At 37.0% G+C, this 27,251-nt stretch overlaps 6 protein-coding genes, 1 non-coding gene and 1 pseudogene across 10 annotated transcripts in view; 3 read left to right on the top strand and 5 right to left on the bottom strand.

The window, feature by feature from the left end:
- The window catches only part of LOC104806361 (ubiquitin carboxyl-terminal hydrolase MINDY-1-like), a 5,590-nt gene extending 3,545 nt beyond the window's left edge, over window positions 1-2,045 (bottom strand). Inside the window, exons 1-5 of the mRNA XM_010531220.1 lie at window positions 1,689-2,045; window positions 909-1,027; window positions 713-819; window positions 534-621; window positions 19-111 (exon numbers count right to left, since the gene is read on the bottom strand). Coding sequence (XP_010529522.1) covers window positions 19-111; window positions 534-621; window positions 713-819; window positions 909-1,027; window positions 1,689-1,911 — 630 coding nt within the window. The 5' untranslated portion in view covers window positions 1,912-2,045. The remainder of the gene's footprint in view (window positions 1-18; window positions 112-533; window positions 622-712; window positions 820-908; window positions 1,028-1,688) is intronic.
- A 3,914-nt stretch (window positions 2,046-5,959) lies between these two features.
- Window positions 5,960-10,865, top strand: LOC104806360 (agamous-like MADS-box protein AGL14). 3 transcript variants are annotated; one of them, XM_010531219.1, is made up of 8 exons: window positions 5,960-6,130; window positions 6,412-6,601; window positions 9,061-9,142; window positions 9,379-9,440; window positions 9,568-9,667; window positions 10,079-10,120; window positions 10,251-10,292; window positions 10,573-10,865. In XM_010531219.1, exons 2-8 carry the CDS (start codon window positions 6,420-6,422, stop codon window positions 10,708-10,710), a joined length of 648 nt encoding a protein of 215 aa, XP_010529521.1. In that variant the 5' UTR covers window positions 5,960-6,130; window positions 6,412-6,419; the 3' UTR covers window positions 10,711-10,865. The 3 variants fall into 3 exon arrangements, with proteins under 3 accessions (XP_010529521.1, XP_010529520.1, XP_010529519.1); XM_010531218.2 differs by having other exon boundaries at window positions 6,379-6,601; XM_010531217.2 differs by having other exon boundaries at window positions 5,962-6,130; window positions 6,261-6,601.
- A 1,330-nt stretch (window positions 10,866-12,195) lies between these two features.
- On the top strand, window positions 12,196-13,908 carry LOC104806358 (protein STAY-GREEN 1, chloroplastic). 2 transcript variants are annotated; one of them, XM_019201699.1, is made up of 4 exons: window positions 12,196-12,496; window positions 12,877-13,050; window positions 13,157-13,324; window positions 13,409-13,908. In XM_019201699.1, exons 3-4 carry the CDS (start codon window positions 13,226-13,228, stop codon window positions 13,766-13,768), a joined length of 459 nt encoding a protein of 152 aa, XP_019057244.1. In that variant the 5' UTR covers window positions 12,196-12,496; window positions 12,877-13,050; window positions 13,157-13,225; the 3' UTR covers window positions 13,769-13,908. Both variants share the same exon structure in this region, with proteins under 2 accessions (XP_019057244.1, XP_010529518.2).
- A 1,008-nt stretch (window positions 13,909-14,916) lies between these two features.
- On the bottom strand, window positions 14,917-17,569 carry LOC104806989 (annotated as a pseudogene).
- Window positions 17,570-18,975: 1,406 nt separating this feature from the next.
- Window positions 18,976-20,370, bottom strand: LOC104806357. The gene has a single exon (XM_010531215.1). The coding sequence runs from the start codon at window positions 20,157-20,159 to the stop codon at window positions 19,125-19,127; it is 1,035 nt and encodes a 344-aa protein (XP_010529517.1). The 5' UTR covers window positions 20,160-20,370; the 3' UTR covers window positions 18,976-19,124.
- Window positions 20,371-20,954: 584 nt separating this feature from the next.
- Window positions 20,955-23,962, bottom strand: LOC104806356 (PGR5-like protein 1B, chloroplastic). The gene is made up of 10 exons (XM_010531214.1): window positions 23,649-23,962; window positions 22,808-22,920; window positions 22,618-22,714; window positions 22,415-22,515; window positions 22,267-22,323; window positions 21,930-22,006; window positions 21,781-21,832; window positions 21,565-21,675; window positions 21,385-21,482; window positions 20,955-21,279 (listed from the first exon to the last, which is right to left on the bottom strand). Exons 1-10 carry the CDS (start codon window positions 23,845-23,847, stop codon window positions 21,210-21,212), a joined length of 975 nt encoding a protein of 324 aa, XP_010529516.1. The 5' UTR covers window positions 23,848-23,962; the 3' UTR covers window positions 20,955-21,209.
- A 281-nt stretch (window positions 23,963-24,243) lies between these two features.
- LOC104806355 (nudix hydrolase 14, chloroplastic) lies at window positions 24,244-26,670 on the bottom strand. The gene is made up of 7 exons (XM_010531213.1): window positions 26,419-26,670; window positions 26,188-26,293; window positions 25,705-25,782; window positions 25,458-25,550; window positions 25,276-25,368; window positions 24,862-24,960; window positions 24,244-24,734 (listed from the first exon to the last, which is right to left on the bottom strand). The coding sequence occupies exons 1-7, from the start codon at window positions 26,625-26,627 to the stop codon at window positions 24,495-24,497; spliced, it is 918 nt and encodes a 305-aa protein (XP_010529515.1). The 5' UTR covers window positions 26,628-26,670; the 3' UTR covers window positions 24,244-24,494.
- Window positions 26,671-26,765: 95 nt separating this feature from the next.
- TRNAV-AAC lies at window positions 26,766-26,839 on the top strand. The gene has a single exon. It is a non-coding gene; the product is annotated as a tRNA-Val (tRNA).
- Window positions 26,840-27,251: the final 412 nt, after the last annotated feature.

Genomic DNA, 27,251 nt, shown 5'->3' with positions numbered 1-27,251 from the left:
AGCAGGAATCAAGTCAGAATGAGCCGCTCCATTTTGTGGCTCCAAGGCAACAAGCTCACTCATTAAGGCATTATAAGACTTGCATCCTATCGCATCAGCGGTTTCAACATCCTGGAGGAATACACATGGAAAAATCGAATGAAACCGAATCCAGCTCAGATAAAGCCAATAGTCAACTTCTTTGCTATAGAACCAGAATCGGTAATGAACCAAGTAACAGTTTGAAAGTATGTAGCAGCCTAGCTTTGCATCTGATAAAAACTAAAAAGAAACATAACACAGAAACTCTGAGAATCAGGACAATGATCTACGTTTTAGTCATAAGTCAAAAGAAAATAACATATGTCGAAACTCCAGCCCTATGACATGGACATGGACACAGACACGCACAAAGAAAGGAGAAAAAATTACAGAAGAATCAGATGGGTCTTAATGTTCTACAATCAATGTTTTGCGTAATTTTGTGTCAGGGGGAATTTTAAGATTTACAAATGGATAAAGCAACTGAGGAAAGTGACAAAAAAGTGATGTACCTGGGGATCAACTATCCATCCATGATATAAGGGAATGTCAAGTAAATCAAATATAGCACATTCAGGTGTAAACTCGAAATCATTGATCCTGCAAGCGAGTAAACATTTAGAGTTATGATAAGAGAATTCTACAGAAGTACAAGGAACAGGGATGACCAAATCACATATACAACATTGACCTCGTGAATTTTATATTGACATCAATTCCAGTCGCAAGGTGTTCGAGGAGATCAATGGCATCAGAAATGTTTTGTTGTTGATTATCAATATATTCTTTGTCTTTGTTCTGTCATGGAAAAGCAAAAGAAGGTTAGGTTTGTATACTCAGGCCATCAGATGACACTGCTAATTCCAACAAATAAGTCAGCTGATTACATTGATGTTACTATTGGAATCGATCAATCTTTCAGCCACAAGCGAAAGCAGTCTCTCTTGAGAGACCTCAGAACAGTCGGGATTCAGATTCAAGTTGTTTCTCAAGAGAAGAACATTACCTGTTGCATCCAAAAATCAATAACAACCAAAGCATTAAGGCTGAATGGTAGATATGATAAGAAATCAATAGCCAGAATATGAACAAACTCAGAACAGGTGGAGATAAATATAGGCACTCTAACTATAGCAAAAGTGTATGTAGCCAAGCAGTGGACTACTTTGCTACCAGAACATAAGCACACACCAAACAACCACGAATACCTTCTGTATATGTCTCAAGTTTCACAAACATTTCGGTGATTCAACCGGAAAAGATCTGAAAAACTGAGACAGTCATTTCATAAAGCAACTAAAAACTTGTCAGAAACGCGAAAAGCATGAACATAGAAATGTTAAAACCCAAATAATCGCTTCTCTCTCCCAAGAGGAATAGATGGAAATTAACGATACTCAAAATTCTGAAACGCAACAAGACGGAAACGAACATATCATGTGTCAAATGACGAACACCGCAACTTCACCATTTCTTCCACCACTCAACCTAACGCCAATTCTTTCCAAATACAAATCCGTAACCGAAAATCACGCCAAAAAACTAAATTAGAAAGAAAATCAACACCGGAATTCCACCTACTATCAGCCTCGGATCTCCTAAACGATATTACAAATCCCTAGCAACGAAAAAGAGGATGAAAACGAGAGAGACGAGGATGAACATACAGATTGCTAGCAGGGGACAAGGTCCATTCTCGTTCTGGAGAATGATAGGCGTTGTTCGTCCGAGGAACTGAATCGTCTTTGTCTTGTACATGACCTCCTCTTCCTTAGTTTCCTTTCCCACCTCTCGCTGCTTCGCCTCGAGGTCCTTCGTCCGCGACTCTTCGCTCGGAGAACCAGAAGACGGAGCAGGGGTTGAAGGAGAAGGTGACGAAGCGGTCGCCATCGATGATTCAATAAGATCAAAGAGAATTCAAAATCCAAAGTCAAATTCGAACCTCGAAGCGGCGAAAGAGAAACTGGAATATTTCCGGAGAAAAATTCTCCTGATCCGGGCAAGCGAGCGAGAAATGGAGACGAGAATTCAATTTACATCGGCAGATTGCAAGTGAAGTGGGTCGACCAGAAAACCAAACCGAAACTAACCCAATCGATTTCGGTATGGCCAAATGCTCATCGGTTAATTTTTTTTTTTGCACCGATTATTGAACCGAGCTAGTACCGTTTCCAGTATATAGTAATTAAATTAATTTAATACTCATGATATAATGCAACTTTGTACTGGAATAAGGAAAATTGCGTTGATTTTAATAGCAACCATCTGTATTGTCATTCAAATTGTTTCGTAATTGATGGATAAACCACCTGTCGGTTCAATTGTCAATTCCGGTTTGATTTCTTAACAAACCGGAACCGGATTCACAAACCGGAATCTTTAAAGCGAATCTTCTTATCGGAAAAAGAGAAATGATTTTATGTATCGATGATTTACGTGTCCATAATTAATTCTTACACCCATAGGTCGTAAAAACTAATCAATTTATTGAGAATTAATCTGTTATTTACGTTCCCTTCGTTCCAATTAAATTGCAAATTAAGTTTATGCTAATTGCAGGAAAAAACATAAGTTATTACAAGCATGCCATGTCTATTTACATAACACCCATATGAAATTACCTAATTTAGTTATATGATATGATAGATAAGGGTGGATATTTAATATCGATATAATTATGTGATAATATATATATACACACATGCTTTTAGATCGATGCATAATGATAATTAAAGCCCAACTAACCCGTTGCATATTTTATGTATGTTTCGAGAATTAGTTTGACTTATTATAAAGTTATTTTTAGGGATCGAAAGTTCCGTTGATAGTGAAATTTTCTATTTCCTTCGTGTAAATAAATGGCATCAAATGGGAAAATCAGATATATATTTTCTATTTTCGTGTTGCTTATTCCTATAGTTTTGTGAAATGTAAATGCACGGCACGTTTCATTAATAAAATTGATTGTTGGAGAGATGACGTCAGCCGCTCGTGTGGACCCGTTTGACCATAACCACTTGTGCGTAGACTTTTGAAAATAAAATATACCAAATTCACTTATGAAGCAAATAATACTAAAAAAACAATTTAAGAAAAATCACATGAAATTTCGGGTTTGTGTTAATTATTTGCTGCAAGCATTTTTTAGTACTTTAATTGTTTTTTTTCCCTTGAGATGACAATTTGATACTCCTTTTAAAACGTTTTCAAAAATTCAATAAAAATACAAAAAAAAATGTCTTAATCAGATACCTTAATTTTCAAATTGCTAAGTAAATATCTTAGTACCAAATAGATCAAATTGACGTGATTATTTGATAATTTAGAAACTCGAGTGTTTATACGATATATTAGAGATATTTTTTATTGAATTTTGTCTTCTAGTGTGTTTGGACAAAATAAATAAATAAGCCATATATATATATATATAGTGGGTGTTATTCAATACGAAGCCCAGAAGAATATTAAAAACTCAGCCCATTAATCTAAAATATTAAATTAAGATTTGGGCTAAAAAAAATTAGCCTAATGGGCTGATTCCACGGCTTATTTAGTTACCAGTCAACTCAAGAAAAGCTCACTGTCTTTGACACTTTTTTTTTGGGCTTAAATACATTTGAGTTTTTTTTATTTTGTGGTCACAAAATGCAAATGCAAATTTTCTCCCGGTCATGTATTAAAATTAGAAAAATTGGAGCCATAGTTTGTCATTAAATTTCGTACACCATAAACATCATTAATTTTCATGCGTATATATATATATATATATTAAATGTTTGGATTCATGGGCAAAGCATTATTAACAATGGATGCTCCAACCTATTTCCCTCTTAAATAATCACATTTTTTTTTCATCTCCATGCGTTTTGTCCTTTCAATTTGAACCTTCATCTTATAAATAAATAAAAAAAGTTGAACCTTCGAAATTTTTGAAGTTTTGATAACCATCTCACATGTTATAATACCCGATTAGATGGTAATATAATATACCAAAAAAATATAAATCATATCAGGATAATCATGCATGGTAATAATTTTTATTTTAAAACGTATCCTTTAATCAAAATATATTATTCCTGTGGTCCTTAAATATGATGTTTTGGATAAATTTTTAATGTTTCACTATATATATAAATATCGAACGGATCAATTTTTTAGAAAAATAAATTTGATATTAAAAATATGAAAATATAAATCTAGTTTATAAATTATAATATAAATGAGAGACATCAAATGATAAAGTTAGAAAATAAAAATACACAAAATACAATTCCTCGAAAAAAATAAAAACTTTTAACAAAAAAAAAATAAAAAAATAAAAACAACAGGCAAAGGGCGACCACTGAAAGGCATGTGGTCCTCCAAGCGTGTGACACCTGTAACGAGAAATATATTATTAAATATCCCTAAAGTATCCAATAGTGGATGCCCACTTGCCGTCTATATTATCAAAAATAAAATGAAAAATAAGAAAAAAAAAACGAATAAAGTAAAAAAAAAACATAGGCAGTGATTAAGAAACGCACCAAACAGGGAGCCACCACGTGACAAGGTACAATCTTAAGAACACGTGTTATTATATCATTGGTCATTCACTGTTTCATTTTGTACGGCGCGGTATGGTCGTTGTTATAATTTGTACCGACGGGCCATTTGAATTTCATCCATGTAAAAAAAAACGTTATATATTTAATTTTCTATTTATAATTGTGTGGAAAATAAAATAACTTTTTCAATTCAATACAATAAAAATCACCGTTTATAATTTATTTTCAATATTGTTGCCTTTTGTTATTCTCTTAGCAGCATCGAATTTGCTTCACTTTATGTAGATCTAAACTAGGTAACGATTTAATTAATATTTTTTTACCTATGATTACAAATATCTTATAATTTTTATTTTATAAAATTTTATAATGTAATACTTAATGTTTTTCTCGTTACAGAGAAAGTGAGTGGTGAAGAATCTTGTCCGAGAGGCGCTGGCAACCGACAGCGTTGCTGGCTGTCTTCAAACTCTTTGGTTCTAACTCACTTTCACGGACACCGGCCCTGCAGGTTGTACGCTAATCTTGACACGTGTCTCGATCTCATCCGTTCATTTCCTTCCTTCTCCTTTACCTCCTTGTTACCTTGAAGAGGTAAAATCTGCAACGTCACACTAATTAATCACGATTCACCGATACTATATTAAGCATCATAATCTAAGGTTCTCGTCTCCGTCTGTCGACATGTATATGCATACGTATGCCGCGTAACGTATGTGTGTGTGTGTATATACGTATCCACGTACATATTTACTTGTCTATATTGTATTTTCCTTTGAATTACATACCAAACTTGGCGTTTAAACCTACATCAAATAGAATTAGGGGTTGGGCAGTAAATAAATAAACTTTTCACCTACTGATTAGTATGTATTAAAAAAGATCACGAATTCATGAAAATAGGTTAAAAAAAGAAAAATAAATAGGGAAATATACTGTTTTCTTCTGAATGGTAAAAAACTAGAAAAATATCTTCTTTAAACAATTATAAACGCTGTACGAGTGGTCTTTATGCTACCAAAATATATTTTAAAATCCAAAAGAAAAAGTAAATTATATTTTTTTACCATTAGTGTCAATGAGGCCTTGGAACTTATTCTTCCTGCAGGAATTATTGTTGCTTTTATTTTCATTATCTTGGCCTTTACATCACAAATTTTACCAAAAGAAGAAAGATATTATGTAATGCTGTTTCCACAATCAATATATTCCGTACTCTAAAGCCCATTTCTAGGGTTATAGACACCATTATAGCTATAGAGAAATTTGCATATAAAAAAAAACTAAAAACTATCATTTCCTGCTTAAATTAAAAAAAAAACCCATCATTTGCAGCAAGAAAAAATAAATATGATTTTTTAAATTGAGAAAAATGATTCACTTTATTTTCCCCCTCTTCGTCATAAATCTAGGGTTTTCAACGAATTTGCCAATTCCTTTCTGCAAACTGAGACTTATCTCTTCCCGAAGTCTCCCTCCCTCTCTCTCTCTCTCTCTCTCTCTCTCTCCATATCAAATCAGGCGCAGATCAATCAGACAACACACATACATATAAAACAAGGGTAAGTTTTTTTTTCCAAATCTGTCTCAGTTTCTTGAACAATCCTTTCTATAATTGGAAGTTATTGTTCTTCTTCTCCTCCTATTCGTGCTTCATGTTCTTCTTCTTTTCTTTGCTTTTCTTTCTTGCAGCGAGAAATTTCAAATCCAAAATCTGTTTCCGTTCCTCGTGATGCCTGACTCATAATCGATCTAATTTCCTCCCTGCGCGGATTTCCCCTTTCTTCCCTCTGATTAATTCTCATCACAGTTTCTTCTTCTTTCCACCGATCTGAGAAATCAGAAGGAGAAATGGTGAGGGGGAAGACGGAGATGAAGAGGATAGAGAATGCGACAAGCAGGCAAGTGACCTTCTCCAAGAGAAGAAACGGGCTTCTGAAGAAGGCCTTCGAATTGTCGGTCCTCTGCGATGCCGAGGTTGCCCTAATCATCTTCTCCCCCAGAGGAAAACTATACGAGTTTTCCAGCTCCAGGTATCTGCTCGATCCCTTCCTCTAATTAAACTTATACGCACATGTGTGTGTATATATGTATGTATGTATATGCGAGTATGTGCTCATGTTGATTAGGATATATATATATGCCATACATATATCAAGATCCCATATCGCTCGGAAAATTTCGAACTTCATTGAACATGACATCGATTAGATCGGGTCCAATATTCGTCTGAATCTGCAAATTATCATCATATCGGATCGCCATACATATAAGGTAAATTCGATATATATTTAGTTTATAATGGTACTAATTTAGTGATAAAGAGGGATCGATTCTTATTCCGACCCAAGAAAAAAAAAGTAAATACTAGACATAAGAGTTATAAATAATTTGGGTTTAACTAAATCAGCTGTCCTTGTATATGTAATCTCACACTTTCATGTGTATAGATGTCGTATATATGCACGTAATATTTCATGTGTATGGTGTATATAAGTGTGTGTGTATATATATATATATATTATAATGTGCATCTATGTATATATATATGTGTATATCTTAAGACGTGTAAGTAGATAAGTGATCACTGACGTGTGCTCATTGTTCTGTGAAACTTTTTTTCTTCATGTTTTCAATGTGAAAAGCATTATCCATTTATGTCAATAGCACCAAACACTTCATAAATGCTATCTATACGTGGCAATTAACTTTGGGCATATATATAGGGTTCGGTTAGGGCAAACAGTCCCACTTCCAATTGGGCAAATATTATGATTTTTCATAAGATATATATATGTATTCTTTTTTTTAAAAAAAATTCTCGAAACAACCGGATTTGGAATCATATAATTTGCCTCTTTAGAGGCGAGTGTATCTATGTGTTGGTCTGTCTATATATGTACCCCCCGATATAACTGTATACAATTATATGTGTGTCAGTATATATATATATATACATATGTATGTACGTACTGTCTCTATATAGATGAATGTACTTGCCACTTGCAAGTGATGGGTATTCACCTCTATTTCAAGGATGGGACTATACATTCTCACAAAATTGTGCTATGAAATCAAATGGTGTACACACAAAATCAAGATTTGTTTTGATACTGAAATTTGAGAGCTATGGTCACGAATTTCTATGTGGATCATATTGCTTAGTGTGTGTATATATATATCATGAATACATATAATCCAATAACCGTATAAACACCTATACGTCTTAGATTTGTATGCGTATATATATATATGTATTTGAACTGTATGGAAACACATTATTTCGTACTTCCTCATTTATACATGTATATATGACCGTATGCCATTTTTAATAGAAAGGAGATATATATTATCATACTATATTGTTAAATTTACAGTTTTACATGGACTGACCCAACAATTATTGTACATCGATTAATCGTAGAGAAGAAAACATATAGCATATTATATTGTTGAATTTAGAGTTCTTCATCGGTTGATCTAGACGATCTTTTATTTTATCGAAAACTCCAATTTTATTTTGGTTTCGATTTACACTTTTGAAAGTGATGAAGCTTTCATTTTTTATGATCACATTATATGAGGAGCCACTCCTTTGGTTATATAGATCTCCTTTCAATTTACACACACACACACACTCATATATATATATATATATCCCTAAATGTATATGTATATATATATCCCTAAATGTACATGTATGAAGAAACAAAGAGGGAGTTGCTAGACTTTTCGCCCTCAGAGGGAAGCGACCTTTATTTAAGCAATGACAGTCAGAGTCAGCATGTGTCTAGAATCAGATCAGAGTATATTTATTCTTTTTATGCTATACTTCTATTTTTTTTTAATCTATATACTTTTTGGGTTTATTTAGTTATAATATATATATATATATACATATATACAGTAGAAAGAATTGCGTATCATATATATATATATATATATGCTTGTACTTTTGATGTTCTCTCAAAGCACCCCAAAAGAGGTTAATCACAATTAACTAGGCGTTAATGACCATACGTTTAGTGGTTAACCCAATGTTTTTATATCATTGAAAGGCCATAATTATCAATTTCAACATCTCCAGACTACGCATCCATATGCATCTGTCCACTCCTCTATATGCACATGTGTGTATATGTATGTATATGTATATATGTACATCTGACGTGTTGAATCATAAACTAATTAAACATCATATCCTAGCTTTTGGGGAACCATATATACTATACGTTATGCTATACATGGCTTCATGATTCTCTTGGTTCTCTTTTTACATGATACATATATGTATAAAGATATCTCAAATGTGAAAGTATAAATTTAACCGTATAGAATTCAAACCAGAACATTTTGTTGTATATATATATATATATATATATATTAATTAGATTTGATATATATATATATATATATATAGATAGATAGAAATATTTACATATTGGGAATAATATCTTAAATGTTTTGCTATGGATTTCTAATGGCATTTCAGCATAACAAAAACAATAGACCGCTACCAAAAACGGACGAAAGATCTCGCGATCACTAACAGTAAGGGGAACGTCAATTCACAGGTAAATTTTCTTTTCCTCTATATATAAGCTTTAATTTCATTATTTTGTTATGCTCCCATTTTCATTTTTCATGCATTATACGTAGTGGGAAAAATGATGATATTTTATGATAGATCGATTCATAGTGTAATTGGGATATATTTTGGATTAGGGCTGTAATTATTTCATATAGCCGTAATTTTACGTTCTTTGTATTTCATCTGTCACATTATGGACTATGGTTATTCACTTGGCAGCCAGCAAAGGATGAAACATATGGCTTGGCGAGAAAGATTGAACAGCTCGAGATTTCGAAACGGTTTTTATACAAAATCGAAAACTATACGGACGATCCATGCAAATAAATTATATTTCCATTCAAAACCGAAAACTATTCTGATTGAAATTAATCTTTTTTGTTCCGAAAAAAAACTATAAATAAGCAGGAAAATGCTTGGAGAAGGACTCGAGGCATGTTCTATCGAGGAGCTCCAACAACTGGAGAACCAGTTGGAACGAGGCTTAACCAAAATTAGAGCCAAAAAGGTAATTAAAAAAAAATTACAAGTTTTATATATATAGTGTGATTGTGATAACGTATATGTTACTATATAAAACATTAGAATAATTATCATGATCGAGGACTATTATTAAGCAATCTACATTTTTGATTGGTCGCTTGTTGTGTGTGTATATATGACGCATTAGCAGGCATATAGCAATTATAGTTGTAATGTGATTGATATATATACAGTCACATCTTTATACAATTATACGTGCTTATAATTAAGAAGAACAGGATGGTTAAAAACATTAATATATAAGCCCTAATCAGTATGCATCATGCATGTATACCCTTGTTTGAATATGTGCATGTAAATCCACACACACACATAAATGCGTATTATATGTTGTAATTTATTCGTGATGTTTTCTTGTGATGTGATTATCATTCAGTATCAGTTATTCCGCGAAGAGATTGAGAAGTTGAAGGAAGAGGTAAGATTCATATACAATCGGCGTATATATATATATGTGTGTGTGTATACATGTTGCAGTATATATGTATTATATAGATGGAAACTATACTTGCATTTTGAACACTTATGTTTCTCTTCCAAAATCTCAGGAGAGGAACTTACTTGAAGAAAACAAAAAGCTAAAGGAGGAGGTATAATTTCTACTGACTAGCTACTCCATATATCCGTGTACATGGAGTGTGTGTATATATATATATATATATATTTCTTCCACAATAAAAAAAAATTGCTAATCAGATATCTTTTTCGATATATGAATATATATATATAATTCTCAAAGATCCAATTAACTCTCATATGTAGGGTGTCGATTCATCTGTTTATATATATATTATGAGCAGTGTGATTACATATTATTACATATTTACATACTTTGTATAGATGGGCGTTAATTTTACGAATGTTTTGAAGTGTGAGACGGGGGCAAGAGGAGCGTTATTACAGGCAAAGCAAGTAGAAGAAGTGAAGATAGATGACATGGAAGTGGAGACCGATTTGTTCATTGGGCCCCCCGAGACAAGACCTGCCAAAAAAAACGCAGGAAATTGATTAAAAAAAAAAGGAGCTTAATTTAATTTCTTCTATTCCGCTCTCTCTCTCTTGAGAAAAAGAAAGGATCTTAACGAATGTATGGACGTCGACTTATTTGGTATCCTCGCATAAAATTTCGAAAACTCGAATAAATTATTGAGTTTTATCTACTATATATATGTATATGTATATGTGATCTGTTTACATGTTTTTATTAATTTCTAAATAAAATATCAATTAGTAGTAGTTATGGTGAATAATCCACCCTCAGTTTGCATAATCTAATTCATGTTATACGACCCAAGGGGTCTTTTTTAAATTACCGAACCGAACAATGGTTTAACGTTGATGATGTGTCGGTTTACGTGGCTTGTTATTGATTACTTGGTATGCCATGTCGGAATTCCAGTGCCCGGATTCCGTGGAAATTCACCGTGATTTTAAATCGCATGGCAAATTACTAGCAATTTTCTGATTTGGTGTAGGAAAATGGCAAATTCTGAATTCAAATGTAGATTATTGTCGGATTAAATGTTTGTGCTTTACCATAAAAAACAAATGTTTGTGTATTGATTGTACATATTTGAACCAATTGGTGGGGATTTATATCATTTTATCTTAGATTTATAATGAAAATATCTACAGATATTTTTGTAAATGTCTTAAAATTAACAAAAAAAAAAGAATATTTTAGTTATTTTTCAAATATTCAGTATCTGTAAAAATATCTCTCAAAAAATAATAGAATTCGAGTCCAGGTTTTTCGAATCTATCATTTCGTCAAATCCGACATCAATCTCGTCATCTCTAAAATATTTGAAATATCGTATCTGCAAATTTGGGATAAGAATTTCACACCAAATTAATGGATCAAAACTGCAACGTTTTCGCATTTATAAGTAGGGAATCAATTTTGGCCCAAAACCCGATCCGATCTATCACGAAAAATAGCGGATTTCGGATCTAAATATTTCTATCAAAAGCTTGAATTTTTTCAAAAAATTTAATAAGAAATTAAAAAAATAAATTTAGCTGGACGGGTCTAGACCCGAAGTCTGTAGGATTGGACATTGGATTTGGTTATTTGATCCTAAAAAAATCGGGATGACCTAATTTGGAACTCGAAATTATCGGGCCGAATGCCGGCGCCCGACCCACCCCGGTTGACACTCCTACTTGTAGGACTCGGTGAATGTGAGTAAGGCCGTAACCGGAACCGAAATTGAGCCGTGTGGTCCGACCGGTGCGAGCTTATCCATACGAGACCGAGAAGGACCGAAAAAGACAGACTCTTCGAGCCACTTGTACGCCTCGGTTCATAACCGCGTTCCCGCGCGCACTCATGCAACGTGAAAAACGTAAGACACGTGCCATTCTCCCCGGTTGTCCAGATCCATTACACAGAAGCAAACTCTTTAAACCTGCTTCGGTGATCGTTTAATGCTACGCGCTTAAAGATCCCTAAATTCATGTAAGAAGTCGAGGGGGGAAAGAGAGCAAAAACCGTAAATAAGCGCAAAGATTGAAAGGGAAAGCAGGCTTGATTTGGGTTCAAAGTTTCAAGCTTTGATTGGCTTCCAGTGTTGAACACGCAAGAATTTGATCGATCTCGCCGAAGGGTTTCTGTATTTAGGGCTTTTTTTGGTCGCCCGCATCTGCAAAATCGCATCTTTGAGAGAGAGATTACTAGGGAGGGATGTGTAGTTTGGCGGCGAATCTCTTGCTCGCTGTAAAGCTGAAACCGAGCAGCTCGCTCTTCATCACCAGTAGAAGATCCAAGAGGAAGAACAAATCCATCGTTCCTGTAAGGTTTCGATCATTTTCCTGGGAAAATTTCCGATCTTTCCTGTTCGTCGTCAGCTACTGTCAACTCTGTTCTCGAACTTTCTAAACCCTGGGTCAAATTTCAATCCTTCACTATTATTTTCTCTTTCCCCCAAGCAAATTCATGTTCTTTCCCTTTTGGGTCGTTCTTGACTAGTTCCTCTTAAGCTCTGTTCTCTTCCTGGAAAAATCCAGGAGATCAAAATCCAAGTTCCCATTCTCGAACCAACATTTATTCACTTGGGTCCCGTTTCTTTGGCTTCTCTCCTAAAAACCCAATCCCGTCCAAAAGACATCTCATGTCTCTGTGTCTAAATCCCGGCATAACATTTCTGGATTTTTGGTTGGTCATTGTTTCAGGTTGCAAGATTGTTCGGACCGGCCATTTTCGAAGCTTCCAAGCTAAAAGTGCTGTTCTTAGGGGTCGACGAGAAGAAGCATCCGTCAACTCTGCCAAGAACTTACACACTCACTCACAGCGATATCTCCGCTAAACTAACTCTAGCCATTTCTCATTCCATTAACAACTCTCAGGTATTATTCATATACTGGCATGTAAATACATGTGTGTTGCATATATATATATATATATATCGTTTTTAACTCGTACCCATTTCGTATTTTTACGTGTTTTGTACAGTTGCAGGGATGGGCAAACAGGTTATACAGGGATGAAGTGGTGGCCGAATGGAAGTAAGTGAAAGGGAAAATGTCACTTCACGTTCACTGTCACATTAGTGGAGGCCATCTCCTTCTTGACCTCTGCGCAAAGCTCCGATACTTCATATTCTGCAAAGAATTGCCAGTGGTAAAACCCCTTTTTTTCTTGAGATTCAAGTAACCCAAGATAGTCTTATAAACCCTAAAAGAGCTCGGGGATTGTCAATTACAGGTGCTGAAGGCGTTTGTGCATGGAGATGGTAACTTGCTGAACAAGTATCCCGAGTTACAAGAAGCCCTAGTCTGGGTCTACTTTCATTCCAACATCCCGGAGTACAACAAGGTCGAGTGCTGGGGCCCGCTTTGGTGGGCTGCATCGTCCGAAAGCGGCGGCAAGGCTGGTGAACTCCTTCCGGGCGAGCCGCCGGAGCCGCCGTGCGGGGATGGCTGCGACTGTTGTTTCCCATCGGTCAGATCTGACTGCAGCCGTGACGATGGGGGAGGAGGAGGAGGAGGAGGAGATAAAGAGGGCAGTTGCGATTCCTGTGACCGGAGCTGTTACTGCACGGTTCAGCCGGAGCACTGCTGGTGATGATGTTGATGGCTATGGCTGTTTTATTTTTTCTTTTTTGGTGGTTAGAAAACAAAAAGGAAATTTCCTTCTTGTTATGTTGGTGATGGTATGGTTTAAATTCTATGTTTTATTACCCATTAGACAAGTATTAACTGTGAAGATACTTGATATATACATATATGTTTCTTCAATATTGAAGAGCAGAGTGATACAATAGTAAATAATATTCCACCAATTGATGAAAGATGGGGTCCATTAACACATTTACTATCCGGCTTTAGCATGAGATTTAAGTAATTAGTTACTGGATGAATCACACGTTAGAAAAAGGACCCTATGATATTATTTTTGAATCGAATTATAGTCGGTCGAATAAATCCAGAAAACACGTGAAGGGAAGAAAAACGTGCATGCAAATAAATTTTTAAAAAAAAAGCAGTGGTGAAGCAGCCTTTGTCTGCATGTGGGATTTTCAGACACGAGAGCAGTGCCCACTTCTTGCTTGGCTCAGTACCACCAAGCACTAGAGGTGACCACATAATATTCGAACTCAATCAAATCGTTTCTATTCACTTGGACTATTTATTTAATAAATAACCGAGTAGAAATAACCGTTTCGATTCGGTTCGGTTCAAATAATCAAATAGTTATTAAATACTAATTTGATTTTTTTAATTTTTACTTAATGTGTATATTATTTCTTTACCTCATTCTAATTTTACCTTTGGGTTGATATATATATATACATCATACATTATGATAGAAAGATTAACAACATAATTTTTTACATCTCCATTACAATCTTATTTTTTAAGATCTATTGTATATTTATTTTATTAGTTTGGATTGTAAAAAATTATTATTTTATTTCTGACATTTAAATTAGGACATGAAAAATATCATTTGGTTTTTAAAAATGTTGTTCTATGTTATTGCTTTTTTTTTTTCCGAAATAAGATTTGGGTTTTTCCTTTTGTGAATTTTCTCTTTTTTGTTGTTGTATGTTTTTAATCGAACCGTCCAATTATAATTTTATTTTGCTAAAACCGAATCAAACTGTTCTATAATGGAGCCATTTTAATTTAAATTCCATTATGATTTCGAATAAAGGGAACTCAAAATAAGCCAACTGAAAACCAAACAAAAAAGAACCCCAAAATGATCAATCAACCCTACCAACCCACAATGACTTTCACGTTTCTCAATTTATAATATGAAGCCAAAAGACGGTGGTGTCGGTTTCATACATTCCAAGACACTCTTGTTCAGACACCGAGGCTGTTGCACATGAGTGAATGAACGAACGTCGTTTTTTGCCAGGTGAAAACAAAAAAACGCATGGCATGTTTTTTTTTGTATCTGTGAAGAGATGCAGAGAAAATGGGTTTACCCGAGGATCAGATTTGTAGTAGAATGCTGGCTGTTTCCGGGTGTGTTAAAGGAACAGATATATGGAAGATAATAGAAAAGAAAACATTATTACCCGACTGCCGGTGTCAGTGCAACTTAAATTGAGTATTGTTCCTCGTGTTCCAGAACCGAATGCACCTGCCACCCGAAGCAAGAAGTCCATGAAGATGGGGAGACCATGCGATGGCTTTCACAGCTGCTGTATGCTCACTGTATTTCAAAACTGGTTCAGTTGAATGTTGTTTCCATACCAAAAACTGCTTAAATTTATTAACCAGAGAAGAGAATTATGCTTCTGACGATGTAAAACAATACGAAATGTAAAATGTGTGTGTGTGTGTGTATACCATATTGTCATTTCCACCCGAAGCTAGCTCACGATTGTCATACGACCACTTCAGGCCGCAGACCTCGGATTTGTGTCCCGCGAGCTTATTAACATAATCTTGAGGAGTCCATATGTCTCTTTGAAGAATATTCTTGTCTCTGCCACCGGAAGACAGGACAGATGAGTTCCACGCTAGGGCTCCAACTCGTAGACGATGACCTCCCATTGTTCTTGTTCTCTTGCAGCAAGATGCATCCCATATCTATATATCAGAAATAAAAGCTAGAGTTCTCTACAAAGAACATTGCATAGACTGCCAGAAATCTGAAGAAAAGTACTAGAGCTATATACAATATCTCTGATATTATCGGGACATATTACAGATACATATTAGTTTTGTGGTTTCCAAATAGGATTTGAACGCTGTCTACATATACGCTATTCGATTGAATGGAAAACGACACATTTTTCAGTATATTTTGTCAGAAAGCCATACTAAACAAATTCCCCCACATAAGTAAAACCAGAGAGTGTATGAATGGTTTTCAAAAATGGATCATTAACATGACTTGGAGAACATGCACTATCTTCCATTAAAAGAAATGTAATGCATCCCTTAATGTATAAGTACATGGCTGCCATTACCGCCTTTGCAACAATGTCATCTACACCCAACTTGGTTAGCTCAACCGGTGAAACGGAGACGCAAAGCGTTTGTCCCATCCCGAGTTCGAGCCTCAAGTTGGGGAGGGAGCATATAATTCAAATCACGTGGCTGGCTCCCGGCCCCAGGATTAGTCTGGGCTTCGGCCCTGGATGCTCGGTTATAAAAAAAAACAATGTCATCTACGCCATGCCTATTTCAGAAACTTGGACATTATATTCCAACCATATAATTCTACATAGTTTCCCTATAAAATGCTCTTTCCCAATTCAGAAAACCAAAAACTAACGCGCATATACACATACTACAGGACCGAACATATGTAAGAATGCATATCCATGATGTAAGGATCATCTATAACCTGTACTTTTCCGGTACTGGTTCCAACAGCCAGATATGTTCCATCTAACGCCCAATCAACTGAGCACACACTGTCATGAACTCCACGATCTCATAATTTAGTTACCTGGATACAAAAAATGAAGATGTCCCCTTCAAAATGCTTGGTAACCATTCATTCTTCATGCATAAGTTAAGTTTATAGAAGTGGGAAAAAACTCACCTTGCTAGGACATAGATCCAACAAATACACGCAGTTTCCCAGTCCCACTGCAAGAACATTATGTCCAGACCAATCCACCAGATTTAAATAAAAATCATCTCGCAGGGACGGTGCTTCCAATACCTAACAACATGAAGTGGAAGAGGTTTCTGTGTTTCATCATCTCTTTCAGACATTGCCCACATTCACAAAATCCTACAGTACTGTATATCATTGATCAAATCTATGAACATAGTGAAAACCAGAAAATACCAAGTGTTGTTCAATTACAGATCATTCTGCATCATTCTTCAAGACTGCATAACCAATAATCCAACCCTACATTACAAATTCCTCGTACTTACATACAAGAAAGATGAACATTGGGATCAAATTGAAAAAAAAGTCAAAGATATGCCTAAACCACAAGATATGTAATCCACATTTTGTGAAGCCGTGTTCGACAATTAAAAGACCCACAAACCCTAAACCCAGAAGCTACTCTGGATCATAAAAGAATCACAAAAACTCCACCAAGAAACAAAACCACGCACCTTACACGGTGACCGCGGCACTTTCCTCGGCGTCTCGACCGGGCTATGGCTAACACCAGGCGCCTCATCGGACCCAAAAGGAGAGAACGATTTCACAGACCACTGCGTCTCCGTATTATACCTGAAAATGTTCTGCGACGGCAAGAATCCGGCAACATCCCTCTTCTCCGGCGTATCGGGCCTTGACGGTGAAGTGTAGCGATTGGCGTTGAACAGGCGATTAATACGGGTCTCGGGTCGAGAATGTCGGTCGGGTCATCGATTCCGGGAGATTCAGCTGAGCGGAGGATGCCTTTCGTTTTCTTGTCGAAGGAACTTCCATGGTTTTCGCAAGTTTTTCCTTCTCTCTTGCGAGAGCTTTTAACAATGGCGGCGAGTGATGAAATGGCTGTGATCTTTAATTTTCCCCTTTTTGTATCTTTCCGTTTTTATTCTTCCCGGCAAATCCAGGGAATTGGCGAGATGGGAGTTAGGGATCAGGTGAGGTAGGGTTTATAGTAAGTTCCGGTAGAATCTGGATCCGTACATTGGGCTGAATTATTTGGGCCTTAGTATTTGGCCCAATAGGTGCTTTTGTCCTCGTCGTGAGCCCTTAGTTGTTCTAATATTATATGCGATGAAAATAGTTGTATGTCTCTACCATCATACGGGGAAAAGTGAAATTATTATCTAACATCATATAGAAACATCCAATAATACCTATAATTTAAATGTTTACTAAGAAATAATTTGTATGATTTATACAATTAACTTAATTTATAGAACGAATATTGATATTATTTTTGAAGTATAAGTCATGCTAATGAATTAACTTGGTTAATGTTGTTTTCCCGTTGCCGGACCGTCGTCGAAGGGTTTATTACTGTCCGAGATATTGTCCGATGCGTAAGTTTGCGAGATAGATTCTGCCATTACAAAATTATATATATATATGGACGGCCCTAACTCTTTGACAGTGGGATCACAGGTCCCATTGATTTATTTATTTTTTTAAAAAAATTCTTTACAAATCTTATAAAATTTTAACAAAATTTTAAATTGGCCTATTACAAAAGTAAATCTATCCTTATGAAATTTATTGTTACCCCGGTCACATTTTATTCTCGGTCCGCTACTGTGTATATATATATATATACGGTAAAAACAATTTTGGACGCGAAGTGACCGTGTAATTTATTTTAAATAAAACATAACATCCCGTTATAAAAATTAGTGCGATATTAATACAAAAATAGTATTTAACTCAAGATATATTCATAATTGTTTTGAAATTATAATGGAACACACATAATTATTAACGTTTTTAACATATTCCGTGTTGGATGGGTTAAACAAAAACATGATATAACAATCATATTGTCATATGAGCTAATAATTGACGGTCACGTGGTAATTAAATAATTTTAAAAATATAATTATATTAAAATTTTAGATGAATTAGTGTAATAAAATTAATTTTGCGAATTAATGATACTGAATATATAGTTTTTTTATGATATTACATATAAACTATAATATATAATCAAATAAACAAAAAGGGAAAAAAAGGTTTGCATTTGAAAAGTTGTGGCTTTTGCAGAGGTGAAAAAAGAAAAGTATGTAGATTATAATAAACAATAAATAATATCTTGGATCTACGATCGCCATTAGATTGATTCAAACATAACTTGGATTTCGATACATGAATTATATATGCTTTATTCATATATATAAAAGTGATAATCTCAGATTAATGAATTCCCTAAAGAATAATGAAATTGATCTTACAAAAAAGAGATTTTTTTTTCTTTCTGGAAACCATAAACACAAGAATCAAACAAAGGTAAAACAAAAAAAAAAAAAAAGGAAAAAAAAATGAACTAAGAACAAAGTTACCATCAAGAAGGATGAAGATTGTTAACGCAATACCTACCATCGATTCTGGGAACAGTCCTTGTTCCAGAAGCAGTAGGAGCCCTAACATGACCCACCATTGATACCTGAAGGGCTTCTTCTTCATAAGCTCTCCTCTCCATCTCCTCTCTCATGGCTTTCTTCTTCACCTTCACCACCATCGCCACCACCAAAAGCCCCAGTAGAAACGCCCCTATCCCACTCCCTACCACGCTTCCCACCGCCACTTTCCACCGGCTCAGTCCGCTGCCGCCGCCTCTCGCGGCCTCCGGAGAATCCACCACTCCTCCGCCGCCGCCGCCGTTTTCTGGTCCTTTCTCCTCTGGCCTCGGAGCTTTTGTCACTAATGCGTAATGCCCTTGTGTTGTCCCAGTGCATACATACGGCGAAACTTGCTGTCTGAACGTTGCCTTTCCATTTCTAGTGAAGCTCGCACACGCGATGGAAAAATTCGTCGTTTTAGGGTTCCTGCTTGCATTGCTGTTCCAAAAATCGATCAAGATCGGGTTTTGATCCGTGCCCAGAATGTTAACCTCATAAGGGTTGTTAGCTACGCCGTCGGGGTTGGCATTGTAGGCCAATAAACCGAGAACCGACGAAGCGAGCTCAAAACCGTAACCGGTTAAGTTAAAACCGGTGGTGTAGACAGAAGACCAGTTCGAACCGAGGTTCTGTCTCACGACCATGACTCTCTCGGCGCATGGTTGAACCATTGTGCCTGGACCCATATGGAATTCTCCGATACGCGCTCCGTACCTTCTCAGACTACCGCATCTGAACCTCCCCGTTTCGATGCTGATTCCCGAGAAATTCAACGGCAGATTGATTTTCTGGGTCGTGCCCGTTTTCAGATGTATGTCGAATTTTCTGAACGTGTAATCTCGGATCAGAAGATCGAGCAGATGCGCAGATTGGATAGTCTGCGACTCGGCTCTGTTCGGAGATTGGAGAAGAATGAGGGCAACGACGGCGACGACGATGAACAGCGGTGTGCAAGTGATGAAGAATGAGCCTCCCATGTGATGTGGAGATCTCGACTCTGAGAACTTTGGGGGTTAAAGTTTGAAACTTTCAGTTTGTAAGAGAGAGAGAGAGAGAGAGAGTTTCTACATAGAGTTCATGTCAGCTGTATCTTTAAATTTTTTTTCAGACAATTGTAAAAAACAAGCATGACATGACTTTTGTTACATAGAGGTGTCATTGCATAAGCTTAGTTTCCTAGGCTCGTGACATTATTTTATCCATTAAATTCAATCTTGGTCTTGTATAATCATTTGCCTATGTAATGTAACTCATGATTTACTTTGAAAGATTTGACCAAACTGTAACTGATTTCCATTTCAAAATGTCAAGAGAGTCAGACATGTTTTACATAAGAAATCCAAGTAATATAGCATTTTTTAAACGCAATTAAAAGATAATTATGAGCCTCTAATTAGTGACATTTTTTAGAGTGGTATGATTAAATCCACAAGACAAAGCGATCAAGAGGTCTAATGGGTGGAGGAGAATTGGGTCAATGATATGAAGGCATGGATGATGATGATGACTCCTTTTAGCATTTGAAAATAGGAACATGTGTAAAAGAAGAAGAAAAGGAAAAGAGACATGAGCATGCCTCCTGGACATTGTAAGACTTTGCCTTTTTCAGCAATTGGTCTCATTATGTTCCCCACTTGGTTGTTCTTCCAACCTCTGACTATGAATTGGATCTTTTTATTATGTCTCTTCACCATTTTTTGAGTTCTTTGACATCCATTGTTCTTATCCATACATTTATAATCTTGTAATGATCGCTGTCTTTCACATATGCATAGATGAAACAATAACATGGTGATTTACAAATGTAACAGGAAAAAAAAATACTATTTTTGTATTTCATCTCGTGGTGATTCTCTCATTGCAGACGCACATTACTTACAGAACACAAATGCATGGGCCCATCAACAAGAGCTTATGTAACATCTGAGGTATACAACACAAAACTATCTCTTCTTTCCTCTGTTAGTACCCAGAAGTACAATTTTTCCATGTATATATACGGGATGAATGTGTACATATACCTCGGTTTAAGCTTTGCCTCCTTCTGGCAATGTGATCAGACGGGTTTTTGAATCGTAAACCATCTCAGTTCCACAGCTAAACCCGAAAAATCGATACCAGGTAGTCAGTATGTGAATCAATCAACATTCTAGGAGCTGAAAGTTTTCTTGGTTGTGAATTTTCAAGATCTATGGAGCTTACTTGGAGCATTTAAGGTTGTTGGTGCTGCCGCCATTGGAGATGGACAGTATTGTTCCAAAGAAGGAGAGGTTCTCGGTCCCGCAGTTAGGGCAAGGCCCCTGGGAAGAACAGGCAGCAGTATCATGTTGACGATACATAGATTTAACTTGTAGGAATCGAAAGAAACCGCTTTCGAACTACCTTCAAGATCAGGAAATCGTTAACGATAAGTTTGGTGAGTGATAGAGCCAGCCAAACTATGAGAGGAACGGCCGCAAACCACGTGAAGATGAAACTGTATGGTTCCGAGAGCTGGCAGGTTTAAGATCCGACAATGGCAACAGTTAAGAGAGAGATATTCCACATCGTAAAGTATGTTCTTTGAACATGAACGAGGTGAAAAATACGAAGACTTACTTCCAAAAGGTATGTGATCTCGAACCCAGTAAGATCGTCGAGGAAGAAAAACCTGGAAACCCGTTGAAGAGATAGAGAGATGATGTCAATAACTGAGAAGGGCCGAGCAAATTTTCGGGAGAAATGAAAAGAAATGGTAAGATGCTTACAGTCCAAGGGCAACGACGGTTGCTGGAACGTTCAACAAGAACATTTTGAAATAATCTACGGATAGATCACTGTATACCTGCAAACCGGGAGTGTACAAGACTATCATATAGTTTTCGAACAGAGCCTGAACAATGAAATTTCTTAATGATCACCTATATAATGGTTTTGAAGGGCGAGAAATGTAACTGAGACATGTTTTGCCGTAACAGCCAGTCGGTTAAGATGAAAATTTTCTATCAAAGCCATGGGAGATAAAACGGGCAGGTGGATCATGAACTTCGACTGCTCGTAACATAGGCATGGACACAGGCAGTGTCTTAAAATATTGTTCAATACCTTTTTGCTACGGAGACTGCATCTTGGACCCTCAGCCACAATTTCACTGCCATCCATCTATGGAAAAAAGGCCGAAAATTGTAAGTATGCAGGTAGTAATTTCAATATACAGGTAAAACTAAGAATAATAGGATAAAGTGATCAAAACCTTCAGTTTCAATTTCAACTTATCATATTCTTCATCATTCATGAGTGGATTTCCAGACACATAAGCCATTGAAGCTTCCAAGAATCTCTGTTCATCGGAACCTGTGTACAGGAAGGCGATCAAGACCGAGAATTTGAGACTAAGCGAACAGATATCATATAAAAAAAACGCGGGTCGGGTAAAAGATAATCATAGATCATTACTTAGCATCACAACGCTGCTTCCCTCCCACATTAGCTCTTCTTTAAGGTTGTCAAACTCCTCGTTGGACATAATGGCTTTGCCCTCATAATAGAATGCCTACAAAAATGCGAAAGAAAGCCCGGACTGTGAAAATCGTTGAATCGTCTTTCGAGTGGATCAGATTGTTAAGGCAAGAACGTCTTGCATTACTTGCATCGCTTGCAGAAACTCTTGCTCCATTTCACCGATTGTTTTCTTTTCATTCTTGTTGATGCTACAATACGGTAAAATCTTGCCATCGACCTCCTCTCCTCCCACCTGACCTGAAGAATGGATCAAGAATGGAGAAGGAACTAAGGCAAGCGTATGCAACCGTTCTGAAGTTCGATCGGGCGAAAACTTCTACAGCATTTCAATCGCGGGTTATACATAATCAATCCAACAATGACTTTTCTTAGTAGAGGCATTTAATCAACGGAGAAAACCAGAGAGATATATTATATGAAACACCACCAAATCGAAATCGAAGAACAGGTATGTTTATCTACCAGACAAATACTTTGAAAACTTATCCTAAAGTCTCTTAACCAAAAACCACTTTGAATGATTATCCTTTTTGCATCTGCCTTTCACTTGTTGCCACTGAACAAAGAGTTTCCTTGACAAGTGAAGTGACCAACAGAAATCCTAGCAAATGAACAAAGAGTTTCCTTGATGGGTCAATCCTGAGGATATTTTGTGAACGACGGATAAAGTTTAACACAGTCCGACACCCAGAAAACTTAGTTTACTCCATTAAAGAACTCATGGTCTCGCCCAATTATCTCTTAAAATCCAAAGTTTGGACTAAATTTGATGCCAGAAGAATCCTAACCTAAAGGGCTAAAACTCCGAGGTTCATTTACATTCTACGAATAAACAGTCAACCCGATGATCCAAATAAACAGCTCCGGCGAAGAGCAGAAACAGATTTTGACATCTACGCCGCGTAAACATTCTCCGGAGCCACAGTTACGGAATCAAAATCGAGAAACAGAGGCGGGATTCTGACCCGATTGATCGGTGGTAGCTTTGGTGGGCAACAGGAACAATCTTCGACTGACGGAACCCGATCTTCCATGACTGAAGTGATTACTACACTGTGCCCTCGAAGACGGCGGGGAAGAAGGAGAGACACAAGTGGTGGGTTTGCGAGAAATCGACGAGAAAAATCGAGGGCTTGTCAAAGTGAAGGCCATCTTGCTACCCATTTTCCGGGAAACGGAAAAGGAAATGGCTTTCTATTGTTTTCCGGGACAATCCATGAGCTCGGGAACCTGTGGTTGTGGTGGTTTTACTGGGAGCTTCAGGTTCATTTCTTTTTAGCTTATTTATTTCAATGGATTTTGGGCATTTGGAGGGAAAACGAGGAGATAAGAGTGGTCGGATCGTGTGGAGGGAAGTTCCCAGACATGTGTCTGGTATTTCTCTCTCCCTCTGATCAACGCCACGTCAGCATCAAATCATATACTTAAATAATTATTCCATGTTTGTTACTGTAGGTTTTCATTACATATGTTAATTTACAATTGCCACTAAGAATTTTATTTATGTTTATCAACTTGTTGTATTATTAATTTCTTTGTTATTGTTGGGGTTTTTCAATGTAAAGGTACTCCAACCACTTCTCATATTAGAGTGACAGAGCTTAGGTACTCTCCATAACTCTGTTGTGGTTTTGGAGAGAGAATGTATGACAGAGTTTGATGCCGCCATGTCAGCATATGAGATCCCATGACGTGGCATCTATTCTGAGATGGACACGTGGAGGGATAGTCTCAGCACGTGCGCAGGCAAAGATCAAATTCTCCACGAGAGAAAAGAACAGATGATTTATAGCTTTACAGACATTAAAGACTCAATGGTGGTGAGGGAGGAGGCCCTCTCTTTGGGCCATTTCGTAGAGGCCGACTGCCATAAGAACCTTGGCATCAGCTGTTCTTCTCCATAGCTCTCTGTACGGTACGACTCGGACCTTGATGAACTCACCGTGTTCCTCAAGTCCAACTGTCGACTCTTTCCCTTGTAGCTGTCTGATCGTCTCGTTTTCCACGTGCCCTCGATACAGAAACACGCTGATCTCTTCGTCACACCCTCCCTGTTCCATAGAGACAATGATTCCATAGAAATTCGACAATTTCGTACCAGTATACATTGGTTTTACCCGAGGTTGGAATTCGATTACACAGCTATCTTATGACAGTAGAGCATTGGTTAGAACTTACAGGAGAAGGGAACACCCGGCGGCCTGTAGATGCATCGAGAAAAGCGGTCAGATCAACCATGTCTTCCTTTTTCAGTTCTATACCTATCTCCTCTTCCACCTGTTATACAGATCGCGCAGTAGTCATGCAAATTGGGGCAAACATAAGTCCCGGACAAGTTTGCTGCTCTGTTGAATTTGGTTTTCGCTTATTTGGAGTTCCGAGCTTGTCTTTAACAGACTAAGTCCAGAATCACTTTGCAGTGGTACTAACCCCTGAGGGTGAGATACTCCAGATCAAAAGTTTTCAGGGTTTCATTTTTCCATGACCTCAAAATATTTTGCCTAGGGCATGCTGATGCCAAATCAAGTTCGTTCTCGTCAATTTCCAGGGGAGAAGACAAGACAGCAAGAAACAGAGCATGGAGGGAGATACCTCTCGAACTGCGGTTCCAACAAAGTCTCCCTTATCGTCATCCAACATCCCAGCGGGTAATTCCAGAACAACCCTTCCAGTAGGAACCCTAACCTTTAATACCATCAAAGAAACAAACAGTTTTTTATCTTCCACCTTTAACTTGATCTCTCACAACTCTCAATCTCCTGATAAATGAATACCTGCTCGGTGAGGACAGCATAGGTTTCACCATCGGACTCCAAGAGAATGAGCACAGTTACGGCTGGTCCACGTGCAAACACAATACCTGGAACCTAACCACGTCTTTGCTCATAAAAGCCAGAAAATAGTAAAGAAAAGAACCAAAAGTTCAATAGGAGCAGTAAAACATCTGAAAATCAACCCATTGTATTTATAGGAATGAAGAAAAAATATGCTTGAGACTGATACAAGAAGATAATAGGTTACCTTTTGTCCAGTCGCCTTGTCAAAGATATCGGCTTTGAATTTGAGAAATCCAACCCGGTTTCCAAACATATCAACTCCCTAATTCAAGGATAAATCAAAATGACACTCAACATATTCATCACTCTCATTGCATAACCCATTTTACAGTGCCAAAAGAAGTCTACATCCAAACCATTCCTTCCTCGCAAATGAAACATGACGAGTATACATAACAATACATATTTTGCTGATGACATAGAATCCCTGATCAATATCCTTCGACATGAACTGAGCTGAAAATTTCGGCAATATCATTCATGGAAGATCATCAAGTGAATCCGAAAGAACAATAAATCACTATATAACTAGACACCGTAACACATTCCCATCACCCAGTCATTCAACGAAGGCATGAATCCAGTTATATTGATAAGACTTCCTTGAAAATAAGCATATATATAAATATAAATGCAAGGATTTTTTAGTTAATTGAGATCGATTCACCTGAATAACTACTTGCTTTAACGCCATTGCTTCATCAGCTAAGATTCCAGTCTCCGATTGCAAATTATTCAGCCAGTTCTTGAACAGACATGAATCAATCGCATTCCTACAAACCCAACCAAAAGTTGGAAATTTGTTCGAAACCACCCAGCCTTCGTTCGATCCACACATGAATTCTGTGCTTGTTCAGGAATATAAACCCTATGATTAGGAGTAGAGAAGATAACTCGCCTGAAATCGGAGGCAGAGACGCCGGGACCGGCGGCGACATGGACGGAATCCGAGGGTTGACGCGGGAGCGTGATGGAATGAGTAAGAGATGGAGGTGATGAATCGGTCGACATTTTGCAGAGGAAGAAAACCCTGGAGGGACGAAGAAGAAGCAGAGGGCGGCGATGGATATAAGTGGGGAAGACGGCCGAGAGAGCGAGGAGAGACATCGGTGAAACTCGGATGCAGCAGGTGTGTTGAGGAAGAGTCAAGAGTACCAAAAAAATGTTCCGAGTGCGGTCGCCACGTGCATAGAGCGTGTCTTATGATTGATTTGATATTAATTAATGTGATAGAAAATACAAACAGGTGTCGTGGTGTAGTTGGTTATCACGTCAGTCTAACACACTGAAGGTCTCCGGTTCAAGTCCGGGCGACGCCATTTGCTTGTAGGTTTCTGTTTTGTAATTATACCAGTACTAATTTTCTTTTTGACAAAAAACATGTGCAAAATTCTTTGGAAAATGTTTAAAATCGAGCCAGAAGAAAAAAAAAAGGTAATTGAGAAGCAGAACCTCTCCCGGGCGTATGTATAAAGAGATATTCAATGTACATGTCGTTTCTGTTTTTTTTTCTGGGTGCTGATGTGAAATGAAGTACAAAACCAAGCTGATTTCCCTTTTCTTTCTGTACAGTCACCGAATGCCTATACTCCTGCCATTCCACCAAAAATAAAAAATAAAAAACCAGAGATGCCTCAAATGTCTGGTATATATAATATTAATGTTATGGCTGTACAAAACCCTTATTGCTTACGTTTCAAGAATGATTTTTTTTTTTTTGGGGGGGGGGGG

Source organism: Tarenaya hassleriana, unplaced genomic scaffold, assembly GCF_000463585.1.
Source record: "Tarenaya hassleriana unplaced genomic scaffold, ASM46358v1 Cleome12, whole genome shotgun sequence".
Classification (NCBI taxonomy): domain Eukaryota; kingdom Viridiplantae; phylum Streptophyta; class Magnoliopsida; order Brassicales; family Cleomaceae; genus Tarenaya; species Tarenaya hassleriana.
The sequence above is the reverse complement of the archived record's forward strand: the minus strand, read 5'-3'. Positions and strand labels throughout refer to the sequence as shown.

What these genes read in the sequence shown, in the direction of transcription:
- LOC104806360 (XM_010531219.1), top strand. Translation starts at nt 6,420, where the DNA reads ATGGTGAGGGGGAAGACGGAGATGAAGAGGATAGAGAATGCGACAAGC. An exon ending in CAGCTCGAGATTTCGAAACG is followed by an intron (nt 9,441 to 9,567) that starts GTTTTTATACAA and finishes ATAAATAAGCAG; the next exon opens with GAAAATGCTTGGAGAAGGAC. An exon ending in CCAAAATTAGAGCCAAAAAG is followed by an intron (nt 9,668 to 10,078) that starts GTAATTAAAAAA and finishes ATTATCATTCAG; the next exon opens with TATCAGTTATTCCGCGAAGA.
- LOC104806358 (XM_019201699.1), top strand. Translation starts at nt 13,226, where the DNA reads ATGTCACTTCACGTTCACTGTCACATTAGTGGAGGCCATCTCCTTCTT. An exon ending in TCTGCAAAGAATTGCCAGTG is followed by an intron (nt 13,325 to 13,408) that starts GTAAAACCCCTT and finishes TGTCAATTACAG; the next exon opens with GTGCTGAAGGCGTTTGTGCA.
- LOC104806357 (XM_010531215.1), bottom strand. Translation starts at nt 20,159, where the DNA reads ATGGGAGGCTCATTCTTCATCACTTGCACACCGCTGTTCATCGTCGTC.
- LOC104806356 (XM_010531214.1), bottom strand. Translation starts at nt 23,847, where the DNA reads ATGGGTAGCAAGATGGCCTTCACTTTGACAAGCCCTCGATTTTTCTCG. An exon ending in GCAGTCTCCGTAGCAAAAAG is followed by an intron (nt 22,007 to 22,266) that starts GTATTGAACAAT and finishes CCCGGTTTGCAG; the next exon opens with GTATACAGTGATCTATCCGT. An exon ending in ACGATTTCCTGATCTTGAAG is followed by an intron (nt 21,483 to 21,564) that starts GTAGTTCGAAAG and finishes TGTTCTTCCCAG; the next exon opens with GGGCCTTGCCCTAACTGCGG.
- LOC104806355 (XM_010531213.1), bottom strand. Translation starts at nt 26,627, where the DNA reads ATGTCTCTCCTCGCTCTCTCGGCCGTCTTCCCCACTTATATCCATCGC. An exon ending in TAAAGCAAGTAGTTATTCAG is followed by an intron (nt 25,783 to 26,187) that starts GTGAATCGATCT and finishes TCCTTGAATTAG; the next exon opens with GGAGTTGATATGTTTGGAAA. An exon ending in ACAAGGCGACTGGACAAAAG is followed by an intron (nt 25,551 to 25,704) that starts GTAACCTATTAT and finishes AGACGTGGTTAG; the next exon opens with GTTCCAGGTATTGTGTTTGC.